The 18,941-nt window shown below is 42.3% G+C and overlaps 1 protein-coding gene across 3 annotated transcripts in view; it reads left to right on the forward strand.

Annotated features, from left to right (window-relative positions):
• The window catches only part of LOC127628410 (solute carrier organic anion transporter family member 4A1-like), a 44,195-nt gene that overhangs the window by 12,845 nt on the left and 12,409 nt on the right, over positions 1-18,941 (forward strand). For all 3 annotated transcript variants that reach the window (XM_052105135.1, XM_052105134.1, XM_052105136.1), the window contains exons 5-8: positions 12,510-12,631; positions 12,737-12,848; positions 13,324-13,478; positions 14,704-14,962. In XM_052105135.1, the coding sequence (XP_051961095.1) occupies positions 12,510-12,631; positions 12,737-12,848; positions 13,324-13,478; positions 14,704-14,962 (648 nt within the window). The remainder of the gene's footprint in view (positions 1-12,509; positions 12,632-12,736; positions 12,849-13,323; positions 13,479-14,703; positions 14,963-18,941) is intronic.

Genomic DNA, 18,941 nt, shown 5'->3' on the forward strand with positions numbered 1-18,941 from the left:
CAGAAATTACACACTTCAATTTTAAAATAAGTAAGCCTTCATTCACACATAAGCTGTGGGTTACTGTCAGGTCCAATAAAGTTTAGCAGTTCTCCATCATTCCATTCAGTTTCAATGTGCTGCACACCCTGTTTAAGACTGAAATGATAAAGATGTGGGTTCCTTCAAAAAGTAAATAGAAGTACAGAATTATACTTTTTTTCAGTTTATTTAACAGGACTAGAATAGGTAAGGGCAGTTTCTGCATTAACAGTAACAACAGACTTTTTAAGCTAAAGATGATCTCTTTCTCTCTCTCTCTAATTTCAATTTAAAGTACTTTATTTGCATGATTGTTTACATAAATATTGCCAAAGCATTAATACACAAAACGTCTCGGGTTACATGTGTAACCCTTGTTCCCTGAAAAAAGCGGAACGAGATGCTGCGCTGCTAAGCGCTATGGGGAACAATCCTAGTTGTGACCGAGCTGAAATAATGTGTGTAACACGTCAATGAACACTGACAGGAATTTATAGCCTCGGCTGATGTAATCATTAGATGCATCTGCGGCCAGGCTATAAATGGATACGTCACCAGGTGTCGTCAGATGCTTCTTTTTGAAGAGCAGTCCTGGGACGTCCCAGTGCGGCAAAGAAGCGCAGCATCTCGTTCCGCTTTTTTCAGGGAACAAGGGTTACACATGTAACCCGAGACGTTCCCTTTACAAAAAGCTTCACTATGATGCTGCGCTGCTAAGCGCTATGGGGAACGCAATACCCACGTCGCGGCACTGGGGGCTGTCCGGATCCCTACTGTTGTGCAGTGTACTCACAAAAACGCGAGAGGTCTCAGACATGAGCTTGAGATGTCGACTCAAGGGCATAAGAGCCCGGAGTAGCATAAACATCTAAACCATTAAATTTGATGAATGTGTGCGGAGAGCACCAGCCTGCCGCATCACAAACTTGTTTAAGCATGAGCGGAGATGTCGACTCAAGGGCAGAGGTGTGCAGAACATCCAAACTATAAAAGTCCAATGAATGTGTGCGGAGAGGACAACCTGCAGCATCAAAAACTTGTTTAGGCATGGGCTGAGATGTTGACTCAAGGACATAAGAGTCCGGAGTAGCAAAGCATCTAACCCATAAAGTTCGATGAATGTGTGCAAAGAGAACCCTATCACAACACAAACTTGTCATAAAAACTGATGAATGTGAGCGGAGAGGACAAGCCTGCCGCATCACAAACTTGTCCAGACATGAGCTTGAGATGTCGACTCAAGGGTATAAGAGCCCGGAGTGGCAGAACATCCAAACTATAAAAATCTAATGAATGTGTGCGGAGAGGACAACCTGCCGCATCACAAACTTGCTGCAGAGGGAGACCTCTAGCCAAGGTTTTAGAGGAGGAGAGCCCTCTGGTAGAGTGCGCTCTAAAACCTACTGGTGAAGCTTGACCACACGCCTCGTAGGCCCGGGCAATAATGAGGATGCCTCTTTGAGGGCACCCCGCCCACCAAGCCGTGGCAAACCGCAGTGGCCACATAGAACCTGGCAGTGGCGAGGCAAGTGCCCGCTGACAGTTCTTTCTACAGAAAATCCAGAACTAAAGCAAACTGGCATTTAGCTGGTTCTGTAATATGAACTTTAGTAGAAGGAAACACATGCAGGTGCATTTGTGCTATGTATACGTTACTACGATCAGGGGGGGACTGGGCGACTCGGGGAGAAGTAGAGGAGACATTGCGCTATCAACAGAGGCGAAGAGGTCCTCTTCTGCCCTGTAAAATCTACCCAGATCAGTTCCAAGTGGAGGGAGCCCTAGCACTTGAAATGGTCTCGATAACCTCAAGTGAAAAACCTGTGAACCTCATTTGGTACCCTTAGGGGCCAGACATGAAAGGTTTCACAATTCGGGCCAAGGATGAGAAGGTCCTCCCTGTTCGGAATCGCCCAAGGCGAGCCGTCGAGGGAAGAAATTAGCTCCGAGAACCAAGCCCTATTCGGCCAGCGTGGTGCTATCAGTAAGAGGCAAAAACCCTTTCTGGCGAACTCTGGGCAACTACTACCTTAGGGTGGAGTTCTTAACTCCCCCGTTAGTATTTTCTGTCTGGACAGTAAATCTGCTCCCACATACGGGCATCCAGGGATATAACTGACCTGAGTGACAGGAGCTTGCCCTGGGCCCTAAGGAGAATCCGACGCATCAGAAATACAGCTGACAAGAACATGGGTCTCCTTGATGATTTATGTAAGAGGCTACTGCTGTATTGTCCACCCGCACCAAGACATGGCAGCCTCAGGAGGAGGTATTTCAGGACCAGAAATACAGCCTTCAACCCGAGACAGTGACTGTGACTGACAACCGAGCTGACGACCCTCCTATCCCCTTAAGCTGGAAGACCACTTAAGGCCGCTACCCCGCCCGTCAGGGAGGCGTCTGTCGTTAGCAGCCTGCGACAACAAGACGCACCTAGAGTGGGACCCAAGGTAGAAAACCGGGGGCTGAACCACATAGAAAGGTAACGAAGCCTGAGGCGCGTAACCCTTATTAGCCTAGGGGTTTTGACCCTTGGAAGAAATCCCCTGGCTTTTGGCCTCAATAAAAACGGTCTCATGAGCAAAAGGTCCAGAGGGATCACCTTGGACGCGGTCGCCCTGAGACCTGGAAATCGTTGATACTGATAACAGCGCAACCTTGACCTAGCCTGACTTTGCTCAGGGTGATCTGAATGGACTCAATCCTAGCGAGAGACAGTTGTGCACGCATTGTGATTGAACTCCATACGATGCCCCGATAGACAGTGTTCTGAATGGGAGAGAGGATGCTTTTCTTGGCATTAAGCCTCAACCCCAGAGAAACAGATGAGCTAAGACGATGTCCCTGTGCTGAACTGACAGTTCCTGGAACTGCGCTAGGATCAGCCAGTCGTCTACATAATTCAGAATGCAGATGCCCCTGAGTCGCAAGGAGCCAGCACTACATCATGCATTGTGAATGTGCGGGTAAAAAGGGCTAGGCCGAGTGAAAGAACCTGACACTGGAAGACTTCACCCCCGGAAGCGAACCTCAGGAACTTTCCATGTTGTGGCAGAACTTCTAAATGAAGTATAGAAGTGCGTTATAAGATCGATGGTGACCAGCCAAACGAGTTGTAGGGCTTGAGACACGACCGTCTTGACAGGCATCATCTTGGTCTTGAACACCCACGGGCAGTTCAAGCTTTAAGATCTAAGCCAAATGGGAAGTATTTAGTGTAATAACCGAACTCTCTCTCTAGAAGGGGAACACATACCATGGCCCCTTTAACCAGGAGATTGAGTTGTTTTTTTTTTTTTACATAAAAAAGAAATCCGGTTTACGGTAGTGAGAACATGCCGTTGAAACACGGAAAAGCGGCGAGTGAATTAAATTCTGACGCCCTTATAAGACCCACAGATAAGAATATATCTGGCAGAAGTTTCCACGCTGCCAGGATCTCTGAGATGGGTATTATATTTTAACACTTCCTGTTGAGGGGTTGTCGAGTGTTTCGCATCCTGAATAAAATGCAGGAACAGCGAAAACACCCAATTTTGACAGAAGCCTCTGCAACCCGAAACACCAAGAGGTGGCGGGAATGGAGGGGCTTCATGGTGGTACCGGGAGGGGTGACGTGAAGCACGCACCCCGTCCCAAGGGGAGCTACCCCCTAATCTAGGTGCAAGACCGTCAGGGTTTTCTCTTACTAGAAATTATAGTTCTTGAGGTCTTGCTTCGGGGCTGGCGAGGGCGGCGAGACTGTCCCCAATCCCTGGGAGGAGGAGCACGACTCGCCACGCTTTGCTTTTGAGCCTCCCTTCAGACAGGACCGAGGCGGGTCTGAGGCTTGCTCGTCAAGCGCAGAACCCACACTCAGGTCATCCAGGAGGTCAGCCTGGTACGCCTGTAAAACAGCATAGTGTGCAGAGCAGCACCAGCCTGACCTGCTGCTTGATAAGCCCTTCCCACTGAAGTGGAGGGTGTCCTACAAGGCTTTGAGGGGAGAAAGGGCTTCTTAAGTGACGATGCCGAGCCCGGCGAGAGATAGCCCGCAAGCGTCTCTCCGACCAGCGGCATCACTGAATACCCCCGTGCCTCAGCACCCACGCTAGTCGAATATAATGACGTCGATGGTATGTGAACACGGGAAGAAAATATATATATTTATTTTTATTAAATTTTTTTTAGGGTTTTAGGGGAAAAAAACTCTCCATGGAGGTTATCAAAGAAGGGAAGGGACTCATGAGGCGTTCCCTTTCTTAGACTGGAAGATCAAATCTATCCCCTAATTTGGAGGGTTTGGGGGTCTCTTTTTCACGTGGCCAGTCCAATCTGGCAACCGCACGAGTAACAACATCGAGCAAATCCTCCGTAGATTTTTTTATCGCGGACGGAAATCTCGGAGGCGGGAAGAGAATCGTGATCCTCCTCATGATCCGAAAAAGCGTCGGAACGTGCTTCGAGATCATGTGAAGGATCAGCTGGGCGCGAATCACTTTGCCTGTTAAAGCAAATCGCAGTGCTCGCACCCGCCCTGCTGCAACGCGAGAACAGTGTGCTCTTACCCCAAAACAAACAGAGCAAAAACTGATGCGTGTCCTGTTCAGCTATAGAGCGAGAACAGGGGAACACGCATCGTTTGCGTCAGTCATTCTCAGTCATTCTCAGTCATTCACAGAAACAGAATCGCTCTGAAAAAAGAGTTTCTGACGACACTTGGTGACGTATCCATTTATAGCCTGGCCGCAGGTGCATCTAATGATTACATCAGCCGAGGCTATAAATTCTGGTCAATGTTCATTGACGTGTTACACACATTATTTCAGCTTGGTCACAACTAGGATTGTTCCCCATAGGGCTTAGCCGCGAAGCTTTTTGTAAAGGGAACAGATAATGACAAGACAAATAATAATAATAAAATAGTAACAAATAACAATAAAGATAGAATTAAAATAAGGTGCCAGGTAATGAATCAAATAAAAACTATAATAACAATATACACTATATAATATAAAATAAAATAAGCATTTAAAAGTGCTGTGACTGAAGTACATTAAGGCAGTAATTGGTTTCCGAGGGTGTGCATCTCAAATTAATTTAGCTGCAACTGATGTATGATGGTCCTCCCCCAGTAACACCAACATCTGATCTGTTTTAGGCTTCAGCTCTTGGGTTTTAAGGGCTTCATGTTGCAGTGTGTAAGGGGAACTTGAATTTAGGTGTGTCCAAAATTTGAGGGATTGTTTTTCAATATGTATAATTAGGGGATATCTGCCTAGTTCAGCCCGGCATGCATTAGTAGGTGTTCTTCTCTGAACTCTTAGAATGTTTCTACAGAATTCTGCATGCAGGGATTCTGTGGGGTGTTTGTCCCATCTAGAGTGATCTCTCTCTCTCTCTCTCTCTCTCTCTCTCTCTCTCTCTCTGAGTGCCAGTAGAGTGTTGTGAGTGATTTAATTTTCTCTCTCTTTGCTGTGCTTAATATATATATAATTTTTGTGTGTGTGTTTGTGTGTTTTCTGTTTTTCTCAGTTTGTTTGGTCTCTTGCTCTTTTCTTGGGCTGCGTGCTATCCGCTTTATTGTCGGCCTCATGCGTGGAGGTTTTGAGTTCACTCACTTGGCGCCACGCTGTAAAGGTGGCGTCTGCGGTTGGGGTGGAAGAATTCTGCCTGGCCATTGGAGAGGTTGTGGGGCATAAAAGCGTGTTATCTGCCTCCAGAATGAACAGTGCCATGGTGTTTTTTCTTGACAGTGTAGATAAAGCTAATGAATTAGTCGAAATCTAATTAATTAACTAACAGAATAGTTATCAGTGGTGAATTTGTCCCTTTTCTTCCCCTTTCTTTGCCAGCTAAGTGAGTCACTTTGTCAAACGTTCTACCGTTTATTAGCGATACAATTCTAACACAGGCTTTATCGCGGTATGGGAAATTGGTACCTCCGATCAAAAAGTTACCAATCAGTAACGGGGCGCCTCTGTTGAAACATATTGTCTCGTTCAGGCGATTCGCTTATAAGATTATTCAGGATGATGCCGAGCTTGATTTTACACTAAATTAACAAAAATTAGTTTTGATGACTTTGATTATGCAATTTTTGTTACTACTGCGAAGACTAAATGCTTTGGTTGTGGCAAATCTGGGCATTTAATTTGCAGTTGTCCTGACAAAATTCCAGAAAAGGAGGCAAATTTAGTGAATGAGAATATAGAAGGCGGCAGTGCTGCTGGTGTTGCCGGTAAAATTGAGGCGGTTTTGCCGGAGCCGAGCTCGGCTGTGGCGGTGACGGCTACAGAAGTTCCTGGTGAGAATGACTGTGTCGACCTCGTCGCACCATGAGCACTTAGGTACGGCACATACCGAAACTGGAATAAATGATTTAGTGAGTGTGACACAGTTTTCTGAAAACAAAAATGATGGGCATAATGAGAATAATCCAGTGCTATTGCAAAAAACATGCGAGACGGATTGTGTTAGAATGGAGGAAGAGCAAACTTTGTTTTAAATGCCAAGGTACAGATAGTGATGGTGAGTCTTCTGACTCCAGTGTGACTTTCTCCCAGAGTGAAATTATTGGTCAGAGTTACAAGCTTGATGATATCAAGTTATTTCTTCGATCAGCACTAAAACAGTTTGGTGAAAAGGCAAGAAGCCTAATGGCAGAGGATTCCTTCACAAATGAAGAAGTGTATCGTTTAAAGAAAATTGTGAGAAATCTCAATAATTTCCTGAACAATGATGCTTGTTAACTTTAAGAGTAGGAAGGCTGATGTTTTTTTATGGGTTGTGTTTATTTCCTTTTATGTTAGTTATGAGTTAAGTCCATTTAGCTACTTTCAATGTTAATGGTGCAAGAGATTCTAGAAAAAGAGCAACGTTATATGAAGTAATTAAACAGAAGAATATCATGTTGCTTTTTTACAAGAAACTCACAGTGATCTGAAAAATGCTGTTGACTGGGCGAGGGAGTTTGATGGTGTCCCTGTTTTAAGTCACAGTACTTCAATAAGTGGGGGAGTTGCCATTTTATTTACAAATAATTTTAGTCCTTATTTGTATGATGTTGATGAAATTATAAAAGGTAGACTTTTAAAAGTTAAAGCTACTTTTGAAAATTCTGTGTTCAATTTTATTTGTGCATATGCTCCAAATGCACCAGTCGAAAGAATATTATTTTTAGACACACTGTGTTCGACATTACAAAACTGCTGCCCTGAAGACTACTTGTACTGAGCTAAATTTAGATAGAAATCACATTGAGCCTTCACGTAAACGTCTGATTCATATTATAAAAAAATATGAATTATGGGATATCTGGAGATCTTTAAATGGCGATGAGAGACAGCACATTCGGTTTCATACACGTGATAATATTATGTCATTAGCTAGACTGGACAGAATTTATAGTTTTAATTATCATCTTAGTGTTTTTAATAAGTGTTATATTACGCCAGTAGGTTATACAGATCATAGTATGGTGCACTGTAAGTTTATTTTAAGTTTGTTAAAACCAAAAAGCGCATACTGGCATTTTAATATTAACCTGTTAAATTTTTATTTTTTTAAGGAATCTTTTAAGTCTTTTTGAGAAGTTTATAGAACAACAAAGTCTTCTTTTTCTTCAATACAACAGTGGTGGGATTTTGGCAAGGTCCAAATAAGTTGTTCAACATTGTTATACAGTCAGGATGTTTTCCTGACATCTGGTGCAAAGGACTCATTTCCCCCATTTATAAGAGCGGGGACAAGTTAGACCCTAAAAACTACCGTGGCATCTGTGTCAGCAGTTGTCTAGGTAAGCTATTCGGCAGTATTCTTAACAAAAGAATACTTCATTTCCTTGACAAACACTCCATCTTGTGTAAAAATCAAATTGGCTTCCTTCCAAACCACCGCACCACCGACCATGTATATACCCTTCACACTTTAATTAACAAACATGTACACCAAACAAAAAATGGTAAAATATTTGCTTGTTTTATTGATTTCAAGAAAGCTTTCGATTCTATTTGGCATGAACGGCTATATTATAGACTTCAGCATTGTGGTATAGGTGGCAAAATATATGATCTGATTAAATCAATATATTCGAAAAACAGGTGTGCTGTTAAAATTGGAGACAAACAAATTGAATTCTCCACCCAGAGAAGAGGTGTCCGTCAGGGTTGCAATTTCAGTCCAACTTTATTTAATGTATATATAAATGAACTTGCTGTTCAGTTGGATCAATGTGCTTCTCATCCTCTCCCCCTCCTAGATGGAGAGGTGAAGTATCTGCTTTATGCTGATGATCTTGTTCTACTGTCTCCTACTGAACAAGGACTACAGCTGCAGCTGGACATAGTAGACAAATACTGTCAAGAATGGGCCCTAGCAGTAAACATGAAGAAAAGTAATGTCATGATTTTTCAGAAACGGCCCAAGTGTCAAGAAAACAAATACCAGTTTACTATAAATAATCATCTAATTGAACACAGCATGAGTTATACCTACCTTGGTATAACAATGACAGCATCAGGGAGTTTCAACATGGCAGTGAATGCACTCAAAGAAAAAGCTAGAAGAGCCCTAAATGCAATTAAGAGAACATTTTATAATCTCCAAATTCCAATTAAAATCTGGCTGAAAATATTTGATAGTGTCATCCAGCCTATTGCGCTGTATGGTAGTGAAGTGTGGGGTCCACTCAGTCATCACAGATATACACGCTGGGACAAACACCCAACAGAATCTTTACATGCAGAATTCTGCAGATACACCTTATATGTACACAGAAATACACCAACAAATGCATTTAGAGCAGAATTAGGCAGATACCCACTGATAATTATCATTCAAAAGAGAGCACTTAAATTCTTCATTCACCTTATATCCAGCCCCCGAGACACCCTTCAATCCAAAGCCCTCCAAATCCAAGAGCTGAGCCCAGAAAAGAGTCCTCTACATCAGTTGGTGCTGAGACTAATCGTCCCCCTCAAACACACTTTGACCAGTCTCACATCAACACTGTTTTCCAAACACCAATCAGAGTAAACCAAATTATATCGCAATGCAAAGAAACCTATTTGGAACATTGGAAAGAAGAAACTAAAAGCCAAAGTAGATTAGAATGTTATCTGGCCCTAAACAGAGAGTATGAGTTGGCAAAATATCTCTTTACTGTCAGAGGAAGAAAACAGAATATGTGGTCACTGTTGGACAGGTGAGGTCTAGACAGAAATGCACTTTATCCTAAAATGTGAAACATTCAGAGAAATAAGGAATGTTTACCTAAACAAGTTTAACTCTGAAACTTAAGAATTTAAAGACCTAAATGACCTTGCAAAACTAAAAATACTCCTAGGAGAAGGACACTGGCCACATCTTGCTGCCCAATATGTATCAGCATGCCACAACCTGAGGGACAATGAAAGATCTAGACAAACACACACACAATGTGATGTGATCAAATAAATAATAATAATAATAATAATAATAATAATAATAATTTATACATTCCTGTTATTTATTTATTACTAATAAGTATATACTGTCCAAGTTATTGGACAAAATGTATTTTGCTTTTATTCTATTTTATTTATTCTATATGATGCTTTGGCAACATTGTTTTTGAAACTTTAATGCCAATAAAGCCCATTGAATTTAATTGAAAAATTGAATAAGACAGTTTACTCAATAGTACACTCACTACGTCACTAAAGAGTTGACTCGTTCTTTAGGTTTTTTGGAAAAAGAGATAATTGAATCTCAACGATTAGCTCAATCTACTTGTGAGCTTCGCTATTGGGAAGCCTACTCAAAGAAGAAGATGAAGTTAGCTGATCTACTGGGGTATAAAGCACAGGGGGCTCTGGTCCGTTCACATTTTCAAAGTATTGATTAGATGGATACACCTTCCAAATACATTCCAAAAAGAATGGGCAGACACGTTTTATTCATGCACTGCATTCTGAAGACGGAGTGCTTTTGTCTGATCCTGCTGATATTCAGGGAAGAGCAGTTCTTTTTTATCAAAATCTTTATAGAAGTGAGCTCAAACTCAGGGTGTTGTGTGGAAAATGTTTTCCTTGACAGTCTACCAAAGGTATCAGAGGAGGCAAATGATGACCTCGCAGGAATTTTGACCCTGGGAGTGTTTCATAAGGCCCTGCAAAGCATGGAGTCTGGGAGGGCTCCAGGAGTGGATGGCCTCCCAGTTGACTTCTATACGGCTTTTAGGTTGGAGTTGGGTGCAGATATGCTGGAGGTACTCAATGATAGCTTGTCAGAGGGTAGGCTGCCGTTGAGTTGCCGAAGAGCGGTAATCACTCTTATCCCAAAAAAAGGAGACCTTACTGATATAAAAAACTGCCGACCTGTCTCACTTCTATGTAGCGTCTATAAACTGCTGTCCAAGGCATTGGCTAACAGATTGGCTGGAGTATTGAATCAGGTTATCCATCCGGACCAGACTTATTGTGTTTGTTGACATGGTCAGAGTACTCTATTGTGATGTTGAGAGTACACTGAAAATTAATGGCGGCTTATGTGCTCCATTTCAGGTTTTTAGAGGTATCAGACAAGGCTGTTCCTTGTCTGGAATGTTGTATTCCATAGCTATTGAGCCTTTGCTTCAACAAATAAGAAGTAATTTAAGTGGCTTGGTTTTACCAAATTGTAATAATAGTTTTTGTTTGTCAGCTCATGCTGATAATAATGTAGTAACAATCAACAGACATAGTGATGTGCTGATTTTACTTAATTTAATTGAAGATTTTTGTGTTGAGTGTTGTCTTCTGCAAAGGTTAACTGGAAAAAAAGTTATGCTTTACTGTTGGGACAATGGACAGATGGGAAACCTTGCCTTCCTGATGGGTTGTGTTGGGGTAGAGGGGGGTACAAAATACTTAGGAGTTTATTTAGGAGATGACAGTGTGTTACAAAAAAATTGGGAGGGGGTTTTGGAAAAAGTTAAAGGTATGAAAAATGGAAATGGTTATTACTAAATATATCCTATAGGGGTCGAACTCTCATTGTCAACAATTTAGTGGCATCCTCACTTTGGCGTAGATTGGCATGCGTAGACCCTTCACCACAGTTTTTAGCTGAAGTTCAAGCTGCCCTTCCACAAAGTTTTTTATACCTCCCCAAAGAAGAAGGTGGGCAAGGTTTGATTCATTTACAAAGCAGGGTTGCTGCTTTTCGTTTAAAGTTTTTACAAAGATTTTTTGATGCATCGACAGATTTTAGCTGGTGTGCTGGTGTTTTGGACTGGATAAACCCCTCTTTTTAATTGATCCAACACAATTGGATTTATCAGGAATGCCTGTTTTTTATTGGAATCTTTTTAAAGTGTGGAGTTTTTTTCATGTTCATAAGACTGAGAACTCATAATCTCTCCACTGGCTATTACAAGAACCTTTGATACTTGGGACCCGTCTTGACATTAACACGCACTGTAATTTACCAGGGTTCACAACCTTATTTCAGGAATCCAGGGTCTTCAATTTGGGACATTTATTGACTTTAACTGGACCTCACTTTGAGAATGTGGAGGCAGCATCCAAACATCTGGGAATCAGATCTGCTTGTGTATTTACTCAGTTCTTGACAAAACTAAAAATCATGTTTTACAATCAAAGAGGACCACTTAACTGAAAGACGTTTTTACAGGGGATAGTGCTCCTGATATTGAAGATCCCTTTCCGTGTTTAGTTGTTCAACCCAATCTTGATGAGTGTTTAGGTTTTTTGCTTAAACCATGTGAATCTTTATTTTTAGATGTTTTTTGGTTTTTAATAAGAAGGTGTTTGATAAAAATTTGATATACCATGGCATTCTGTTCTGAAACTGAGTAATGATGTAAAGCCTAAATGGAGATCCTTGTATAAGCCATCATTATCTAAGAGGGTAAGTGACATTCAATGGAGAATTCTCCATGGTGCCATTGCTATCAATTCTTTTATTTCAGTGTTAAATCCAGAAGTCAGTTCTGCATGCCCTTTTTGTCTTCAAAGGGAGACTGTTTTTCATGCTTTCATGCATTGTTTTAAACTGGAACCTTTATTTATGAAGCTAAAAGAATTGTGTTGAGGGTTTAATTAAACTTTTTGTATTGAGACTTTAATTTTGGGTTTTAAGTATTTTCAGAAAAAACTTTTTATCTGTCAACTGTTTAATTTTATTTTAGGCCAAGCAAAAATGGCTATTTATATCAGCAGAAAAAACAAAATAGAACAAAGGTCTAGTGATGATGTTAACGTCTGTTTTTTAACTTTGATAAAATCAAATTCGGATTTATAAAGTTATGGGAGATCTTTCTACTTTTGATTTGATATGGTGCAGTCATGGGGCTTTGTGTGCAATAGGTGAAGGTGATTTGTTTTTTCTTTGTAATTTCAAAACGTTCTATTCTCTGTGAAATTTGTTGAATGTATTATATTGTTTAAGCTATTGTGAACCGATAATGATTTAATTGTATATAAAAAATCTCTCTCTCACTCTCTCTTTCTCTCTCTCCCTCTCAGGACAGAGCTGACTCCAGAGAACCCACTATGGGTTGGGGCTTGGTGGATTGGTTTTCTGGCCGGAGGGGCAGCAGCTCTACTTATTGCTCTGCCTATTCTGGGTTACCCACGCCAGTTACCAGGTGCTACCCACAAGTGTAATATTAAAAAGTCAAGTGACTAATGTATAGTGCTATTCTTAACTGTGTCAATGTGAATAACAGCCTTCATCTCACACTCTCTTGCAGGCTCTCAGCGATATGTGGCTATGCGTGTCACAGAGGTCCACCAGCTGAAGGATGGCAGTCAGGTGACAGCGTCTGATCCTCAGTTTGGAAAAAAAATTAAGGACATGCCAAGGTATGAACACATAACCAGAGAGAGGAAGTGAAATAGGGCTGATTTCCCCTGCTGATGTTCAATTATTTATTTGGTTATCGAACATATTACACTGTCTGTAAACATACATTTGATTAACGTTAATGTACATCTGTCATGTTCATATTTAAACACTCAGTTGATGAGAATGTGCTGAGGCTGTCGTTATATAATTTGCAGATTTCTGCAAATTCTGTGAAGGGTCCCTAGGTTATTTTACTTTAAGAATTGGGGTAATGGCAATTTTCACTGCCATTTTTGTAAAATTGTCTCAATAAGAATAAAAAAAAAAAAAAGTCCAGTTATTGGATAGTAGAACAGTCAATACTGTTATGCATTTTATGCATAACATTCTCATTATGTTAAGGGAGTTTCCCCCCCCCACTCATATTTATATTCCAGTCTACATCTCCCTCATTATCCTCTTTAATTCCTACTTATCTCTTTCTCTTTGTAGGTCTATGCTGCTTCTCTTGAAGAACCCTCCCTTTATTTTTTTGTGTCTTGCTGGAGCCACAGAGGCCACACTCATAGCTGGGATGTCCACATTTGGCCCCAAATTTTTGGAATCCCAGTTTAGCCTGAGTGCTTCCGAGGCAGCAACTTGGTTCGGTAAGATCAAAGTCCCCGTTGAGAAAAGTCAGTCCACTTGGTTGACATCTTTGAGATGCTTTTGGGCAGGCGGGGCAGCTGTTTTTCTATTTAAACAAGCTGCATACAAGCACAGCTCCTATCTTCTTGAATGGGTAAAGACAGATATCTTCAAAACGGTCTGTCAAGAAAGAAAATATTTCAGATCAGCAGTAAAATCTGACAATGGTGAGATCATAAATTGTGCTTCTTTTAGTCAAATTATGGTAAAAAAGCACTATTTTCTCTGCTTGTCTGGCTAATGTACATGCGTGTTCTTGAGTTGATTGACAGGCGATGTCTATTTCTCACATGATTTTAATAGAAGTGGTCAGAATCTTCTAAATAGACTCTGATAAGAGTCACATAATCTGACACATTGCCAAAACCACTTGCTCATATTATAAGCGTACATATATTGTATTAGGGAGACTGTGTTTACTTTTCACACAGGGAAGTTGTCACTGGGGCTATATATCTTGAATCACAAGTGCAGTTACACAAATGTGTGTTAACTCTAGCAGTGGTTTTGTATGTTGGTCTCAAAAGCCTAGTTCAAAACCCTCTTAAATTATAGTTCTATTCTCCGAATTAAAATCCCATTATATTATATTATGCTATAGATTTTGGATGAACAAGCAGACACAATAAAACCACACCTGCATACATTAAGTCAAGAATCAACTACTGTATATTATGACAACAAATTTTCACCAAATGGTTGAGCAGTATTTTCTGTATTAGGGTATTTTTCACAAATATCTGGTAACTTTTATAATTTTAAACAATTTATAAGCTGCGTTTTTATTACATTTGTTGGCCACAACTAAGGTTTAATATTTGTGTACATTACCTATTACATTTTTGTGGTTTCATAAATTGTTTTGTGTTTCTTAACTGCTTGCATTTTGATACAAAAAAGACAATTTAATGGTAGGTTCCATTGTGACAACTTACACCATGTAGTGTGACAACATGCCCTGCTCAATGTGTGTTCAATGAACTGTATATATTTCCTGACCAATAACAGTGGGTATGTTAAATATAACTTTTTGTAGCCAAGACTGTGCCTGTGCAGAAACTGACTTTGAAAATAAACCTAAGCTGAGTAAAAAAGTAACTAGCTCTGGTCTTTGCTAATAGGTCAAAACAAACAATTACATACATATTGAGAACCCCTAATTTTAACTTAATTTTCTCATTCAAGGGTATATGGTGGTGCCAGCAGGTGGTGGTGGGACCTTCCTGGGAGGCTACATTGTAAAGAAGCTAAACCTCCGCTGTCGTGGGATCATCCGTTTCTGCATGGTGTGTGCGCTGGCCAGTCTGCTGGCCATCTTCATCTTTCTGCTGCACTGTCCTAATGTGCCCATGGCAGGAGTGACTGCTCCCTACTACAGCAACTTACCACACAATAACTACAGTGCTTCCTACCTGCAGACAGACAGCCAGGGCCACAACAGCAGGTACTGAGCACTTTACAGTCAACTGCAAGCCAATCAACTGCAAAAATGCATGAAATGCTAGCTTACCATTTATAGCTTCTATTAATAACCTAAAACAGGTTTTTATCAATACAGATAAAGAGGCTGGATGGATATATTATGGATTTCGTCTCGGGTTACTTAATTGTAACACCTGTTCCCTGATAAAAACGAACGAGATGCTGCGCTGATTTAGTGCTTTAGGAACGTCTTAGGAGTGACCAGCTGTGAATATGTGTGCAACATGTCAATGAAATTTACTAGAATTTATAGCCTCTGCCAGTGACATCATCAGGATGCGCCACAGGGGCTATAAATAGATGTGCCACAGGTCCCCTCATCAGGTAATTTGTCTGAAGAGCAGTCCTGGGTTGTGTAGTTGTGCTCACAAGAGCGCAAGAGGTCTCAGACATGAGCTTGTGATGTTGACTCAAGGGCATTAGAGCCCGGAGTGGCATGAACATAGTGGCAAACTATAAAATCTTATGAATGTGTGAGGAGAGGACCAGCCTGCCTCATTACAAACATGCTGCAAAGGTACACCGCTGGCCAAAGTTTTAGAGGAGGCGACCCCTCTGGTAGAGTGAGCCCTGATACCTACTGGCGAAGCTTGACCGCACACCTCGTAGGCCAGGGCAATAGCAACCCTCACCCAATGTGACTTTGTTTGCTTGGTGGCGGCCGCCCCATTGTTACGGCCCCCATGACAAACGAATAGTTGCCCTGACTTACGCCACTGGCTAGTGCGGTGGACATAAGTCTGAAGGGCACGGACTGGACAAAATCTGTGAAGTCTTTCCTGCTCCACCGTTATAAACGGCGGGGAGCAGAAGGCTTCGAGAGTGACCAGATGTACGGTTGAGAAAGGAACCTTAGGCAGTAGTCAGGATGAGGATGCAATATTGCTTTAGCCATTCCTGGGGCAAAATCTAAGCAGGATGGCAAAACAGACAGAGCCTGCAGATCCCCAATTCTTTTTAGAGAAGTAATTGCCATAAGAAAACCCATCTTGAGAGTCAGAAGTTTATAAGACATTAGCTGCTGGTAGCTAGCCTCAAAAACTGCTAGATTCGCAATTTCGCGCTCATGACAACTAGGCGCAAACCTAGTTGTCATGGCAACTGAATAAACAAACATCTCGTCTGGTCAAAATGTACTCGTCAGACAGAAACTAAAAAATGAAAAAACATTATAATTATTTGTATTAAAATGTAACGAAATACATTTAAATTTTGTGCGATCTACCAGCATTGACTTTGCGATCGACTGGTAGATCGTGATCGACGTATTGGGCACCCCTGTTCTAGAGGTTTGAAGGGGGTCTCAACCAGACCCTCAAGGACTATTGCTAAGTCCCATGAAGGGATCCTGGTCCTAGCAGGAGGTCTCAATCGCATTGCTCCACATTGAGTGAAGCGAGCTCGCAGAGGATGTTTCCCAAACGGCATACCATCAATGAAGGCGTGTCAAGCCGTTAGAGTGGCCACATAAACCCTGAGAGTGAAGGGGCATGTGCCTGCTGATAATCTTTCCTGCAGAAAGTCCAGAACTGAAGCAATCTGCAGTTAACTGGATCTGCATTATGTGCACTGCACCATCTTTCAAAGACACCCCATTTATTGGCATAACTTCTTCTAGTAGAGGGAGCCCTAGCACTTAGAATGGTCTCGATAACTTCAGGTGAAACCCAGTGTTCCTCAGTTAGTACCCTTCAGGGGCCAAGCATAAAGGTTCCTCAGCTCAGGCCGGGGATGAAATATTGTCCCCTGCGCCTGAGACAGAAGGTCCGTCCTGTCTGGAATCGCCCAAGGTGAGCCGTCAAGGAGAGACATTATCTCCGAGAACCATACCCTGTTCGGCCAACGTGGTGCTATCAGTAAGAGACAGGACCCTTGCTGGCTCCTTGTTGACTCCTGAGAGCAGAGAAACCGGAGGAAATGCATACAGGCGCATTCTGGGCCATGTATGTGCCATTGCGTCAGACCCAGGGGGGCTGGGTGACTCAGAGAGAAGAAAAGGGGACATTACACTGTCTGTTGGGAGGCGAAGAGGTCCACTTCTGCTCAGTAAAATCTCAACCAGATTTGTTCCACTACCTCGGAGTGGAGTTTCCGGTATTTTCTGTCTGGACAATAAACCTGCTTCTACATTCAGGCATCCAGGGAAGTAAACTGACCTGATTGACAGGAGCTTGCCCTGGGCCCCAAAGGAGAATCTGCCATGCCAGTCTGTTCAGCTGGCGTGAACGTAGACCTCCTTGATGGTTTATGTAAGAGACTACTGCTGTGTTGTTCACCCGCACCAGGACGTGGCAGCCTCTCAGATACTGGAGGAAGTATTTCAGAGCCAGAAATACAGCCATCAACTCAAGGCAGTTGATGTGCCAATCGAGCTGATGACCCTCACATTCCCCTTGAGCTGGACGACCACTTAAGACCGCTCCCCAGCCCATCAGGGAGGCATCTGTTGTTAGCAGCTTGTGACGGCAAGACACACCTAGAGTGGGACCCAAAGTGAGGAACCGGGGTCTGAACCACATAGAAAGGGTACAAAGCGCGTGACGCGTAACCCTTATCAGCTGGCTTTGAGCCACAACTGAAATGGTCTCATGTGCAGAAAGCCCAAAGGGATCACCGAGGATGCAGAAGCTATGAGACATAGTATTCATTGATACTGACAAACAGAGCAACATTGGCCAAGCCTGACTTTGCTCAGGGTGTTCTGAATGGACTCAATTCGAGTGGGAGACAATTGTCCCTGCATTGTAATCGAATTCCACATGATCCCCAGATAGGTAGTTTTCTGAGTGGGAGAGAGGATGCTTTTCTTGGCATTGAGCCTCAACCCCAGAGAAACCAGATGAGCTAAGACGATATCTCTGTGCTGTAATGCCAGTTCTTGTGACTATGGACGTCATTGGACTTAATGTTGCTGACGGCACAGCACACTGCACGCTGCACGAGAGTTTGTTTGTGGCCTGCTTAGCACTGCTTATTCTCATACGTTCAACGTTATAGTCATCGTTCATAGTTATCCTTTGTCATTGTACCGCGTCGTTCATAGTTATATCCTTTGTCATTTTACCTCGTTTCAGATTCTTCCGCTTTTTCTCCCGTTTCATCTGCGTGTATTTTACCGGTTGCTGCTGACACCTAGCTAGAGTCTGTGTTTGTAGCCTTTAATCCTTAAACATCTGCCATTTTTAAGCACGCATCAGGTCTTCCCGTATTATTCTCTTATCGGGTTTCAACTGCGCGCATATTCCACCTGCATCCGCGTTCTATTTTTATTGCGATTAAACTGCATGTATTTTTTCAGCGCGCACCCGTTTTTTCTCCTCTGCGGTACACAGATTATTGCATCGATCTCAAAGCACCGCTTACAAAGAACAACCACCACCAACAACAAACAATTTTGTGAGGGATTCAAATCAACCTCAAAACCCTCACCGCTCAGGAACAACGAAAAATTTGCGGTAAGTCATGGCATCGGCTCATGTTATTTGTTCATGCATTGCATGTCACATGTTTAAAATAGCCGTGAGGGATTCACTTGTGATAAATGTAAGGAATTAGTCAGGCTGACGGAGAAGGTTAATGAGTTAGAGACTCGCATCCGAACGCTAGTAGAGGTCAGTGAGAAAGAGAAGCCGGTAGATACTGTTTCGGATGCGGGCAGTACAGAGAGCAACACACACTTTGTTTCCGGCTATAGAGCCCCTGCAGCAGGGCATTTGGGTGACGTCTCGGCGGCATACTCGTTCAGCAAAGAGACACCACTCTCCCGTTCCTGTTAGGGTTTCCAATAAATTCTCCCCACTCAGTGATACACCCACTGAGAATCATATTGAAAGAGCCCTTGTTATCGGTGATTCTATTGTAAGGAACGTGGAAATAGAGACTCCAGCCACTATTGTTAATTGCATTTCGGGGGCCAGAGCATCTGACATCAAATCAAATTT

Source organism: Xyrauchen texanus, chromosome 35 (genome assembly GCF_025860055.1).
Source record: "Xyrauchen texanus isolate HMW12.3.18 chromosome 35, RBS_HiC_50CHRs, whole genome shotgun sequence".
Classification (NCBI taxonomy): Eukaryota; Metazoa; Chordata; class Actinopteri; order Cypriniformes; family Catostomidae; genus Xyrauchen; species Xyrauchen texanus.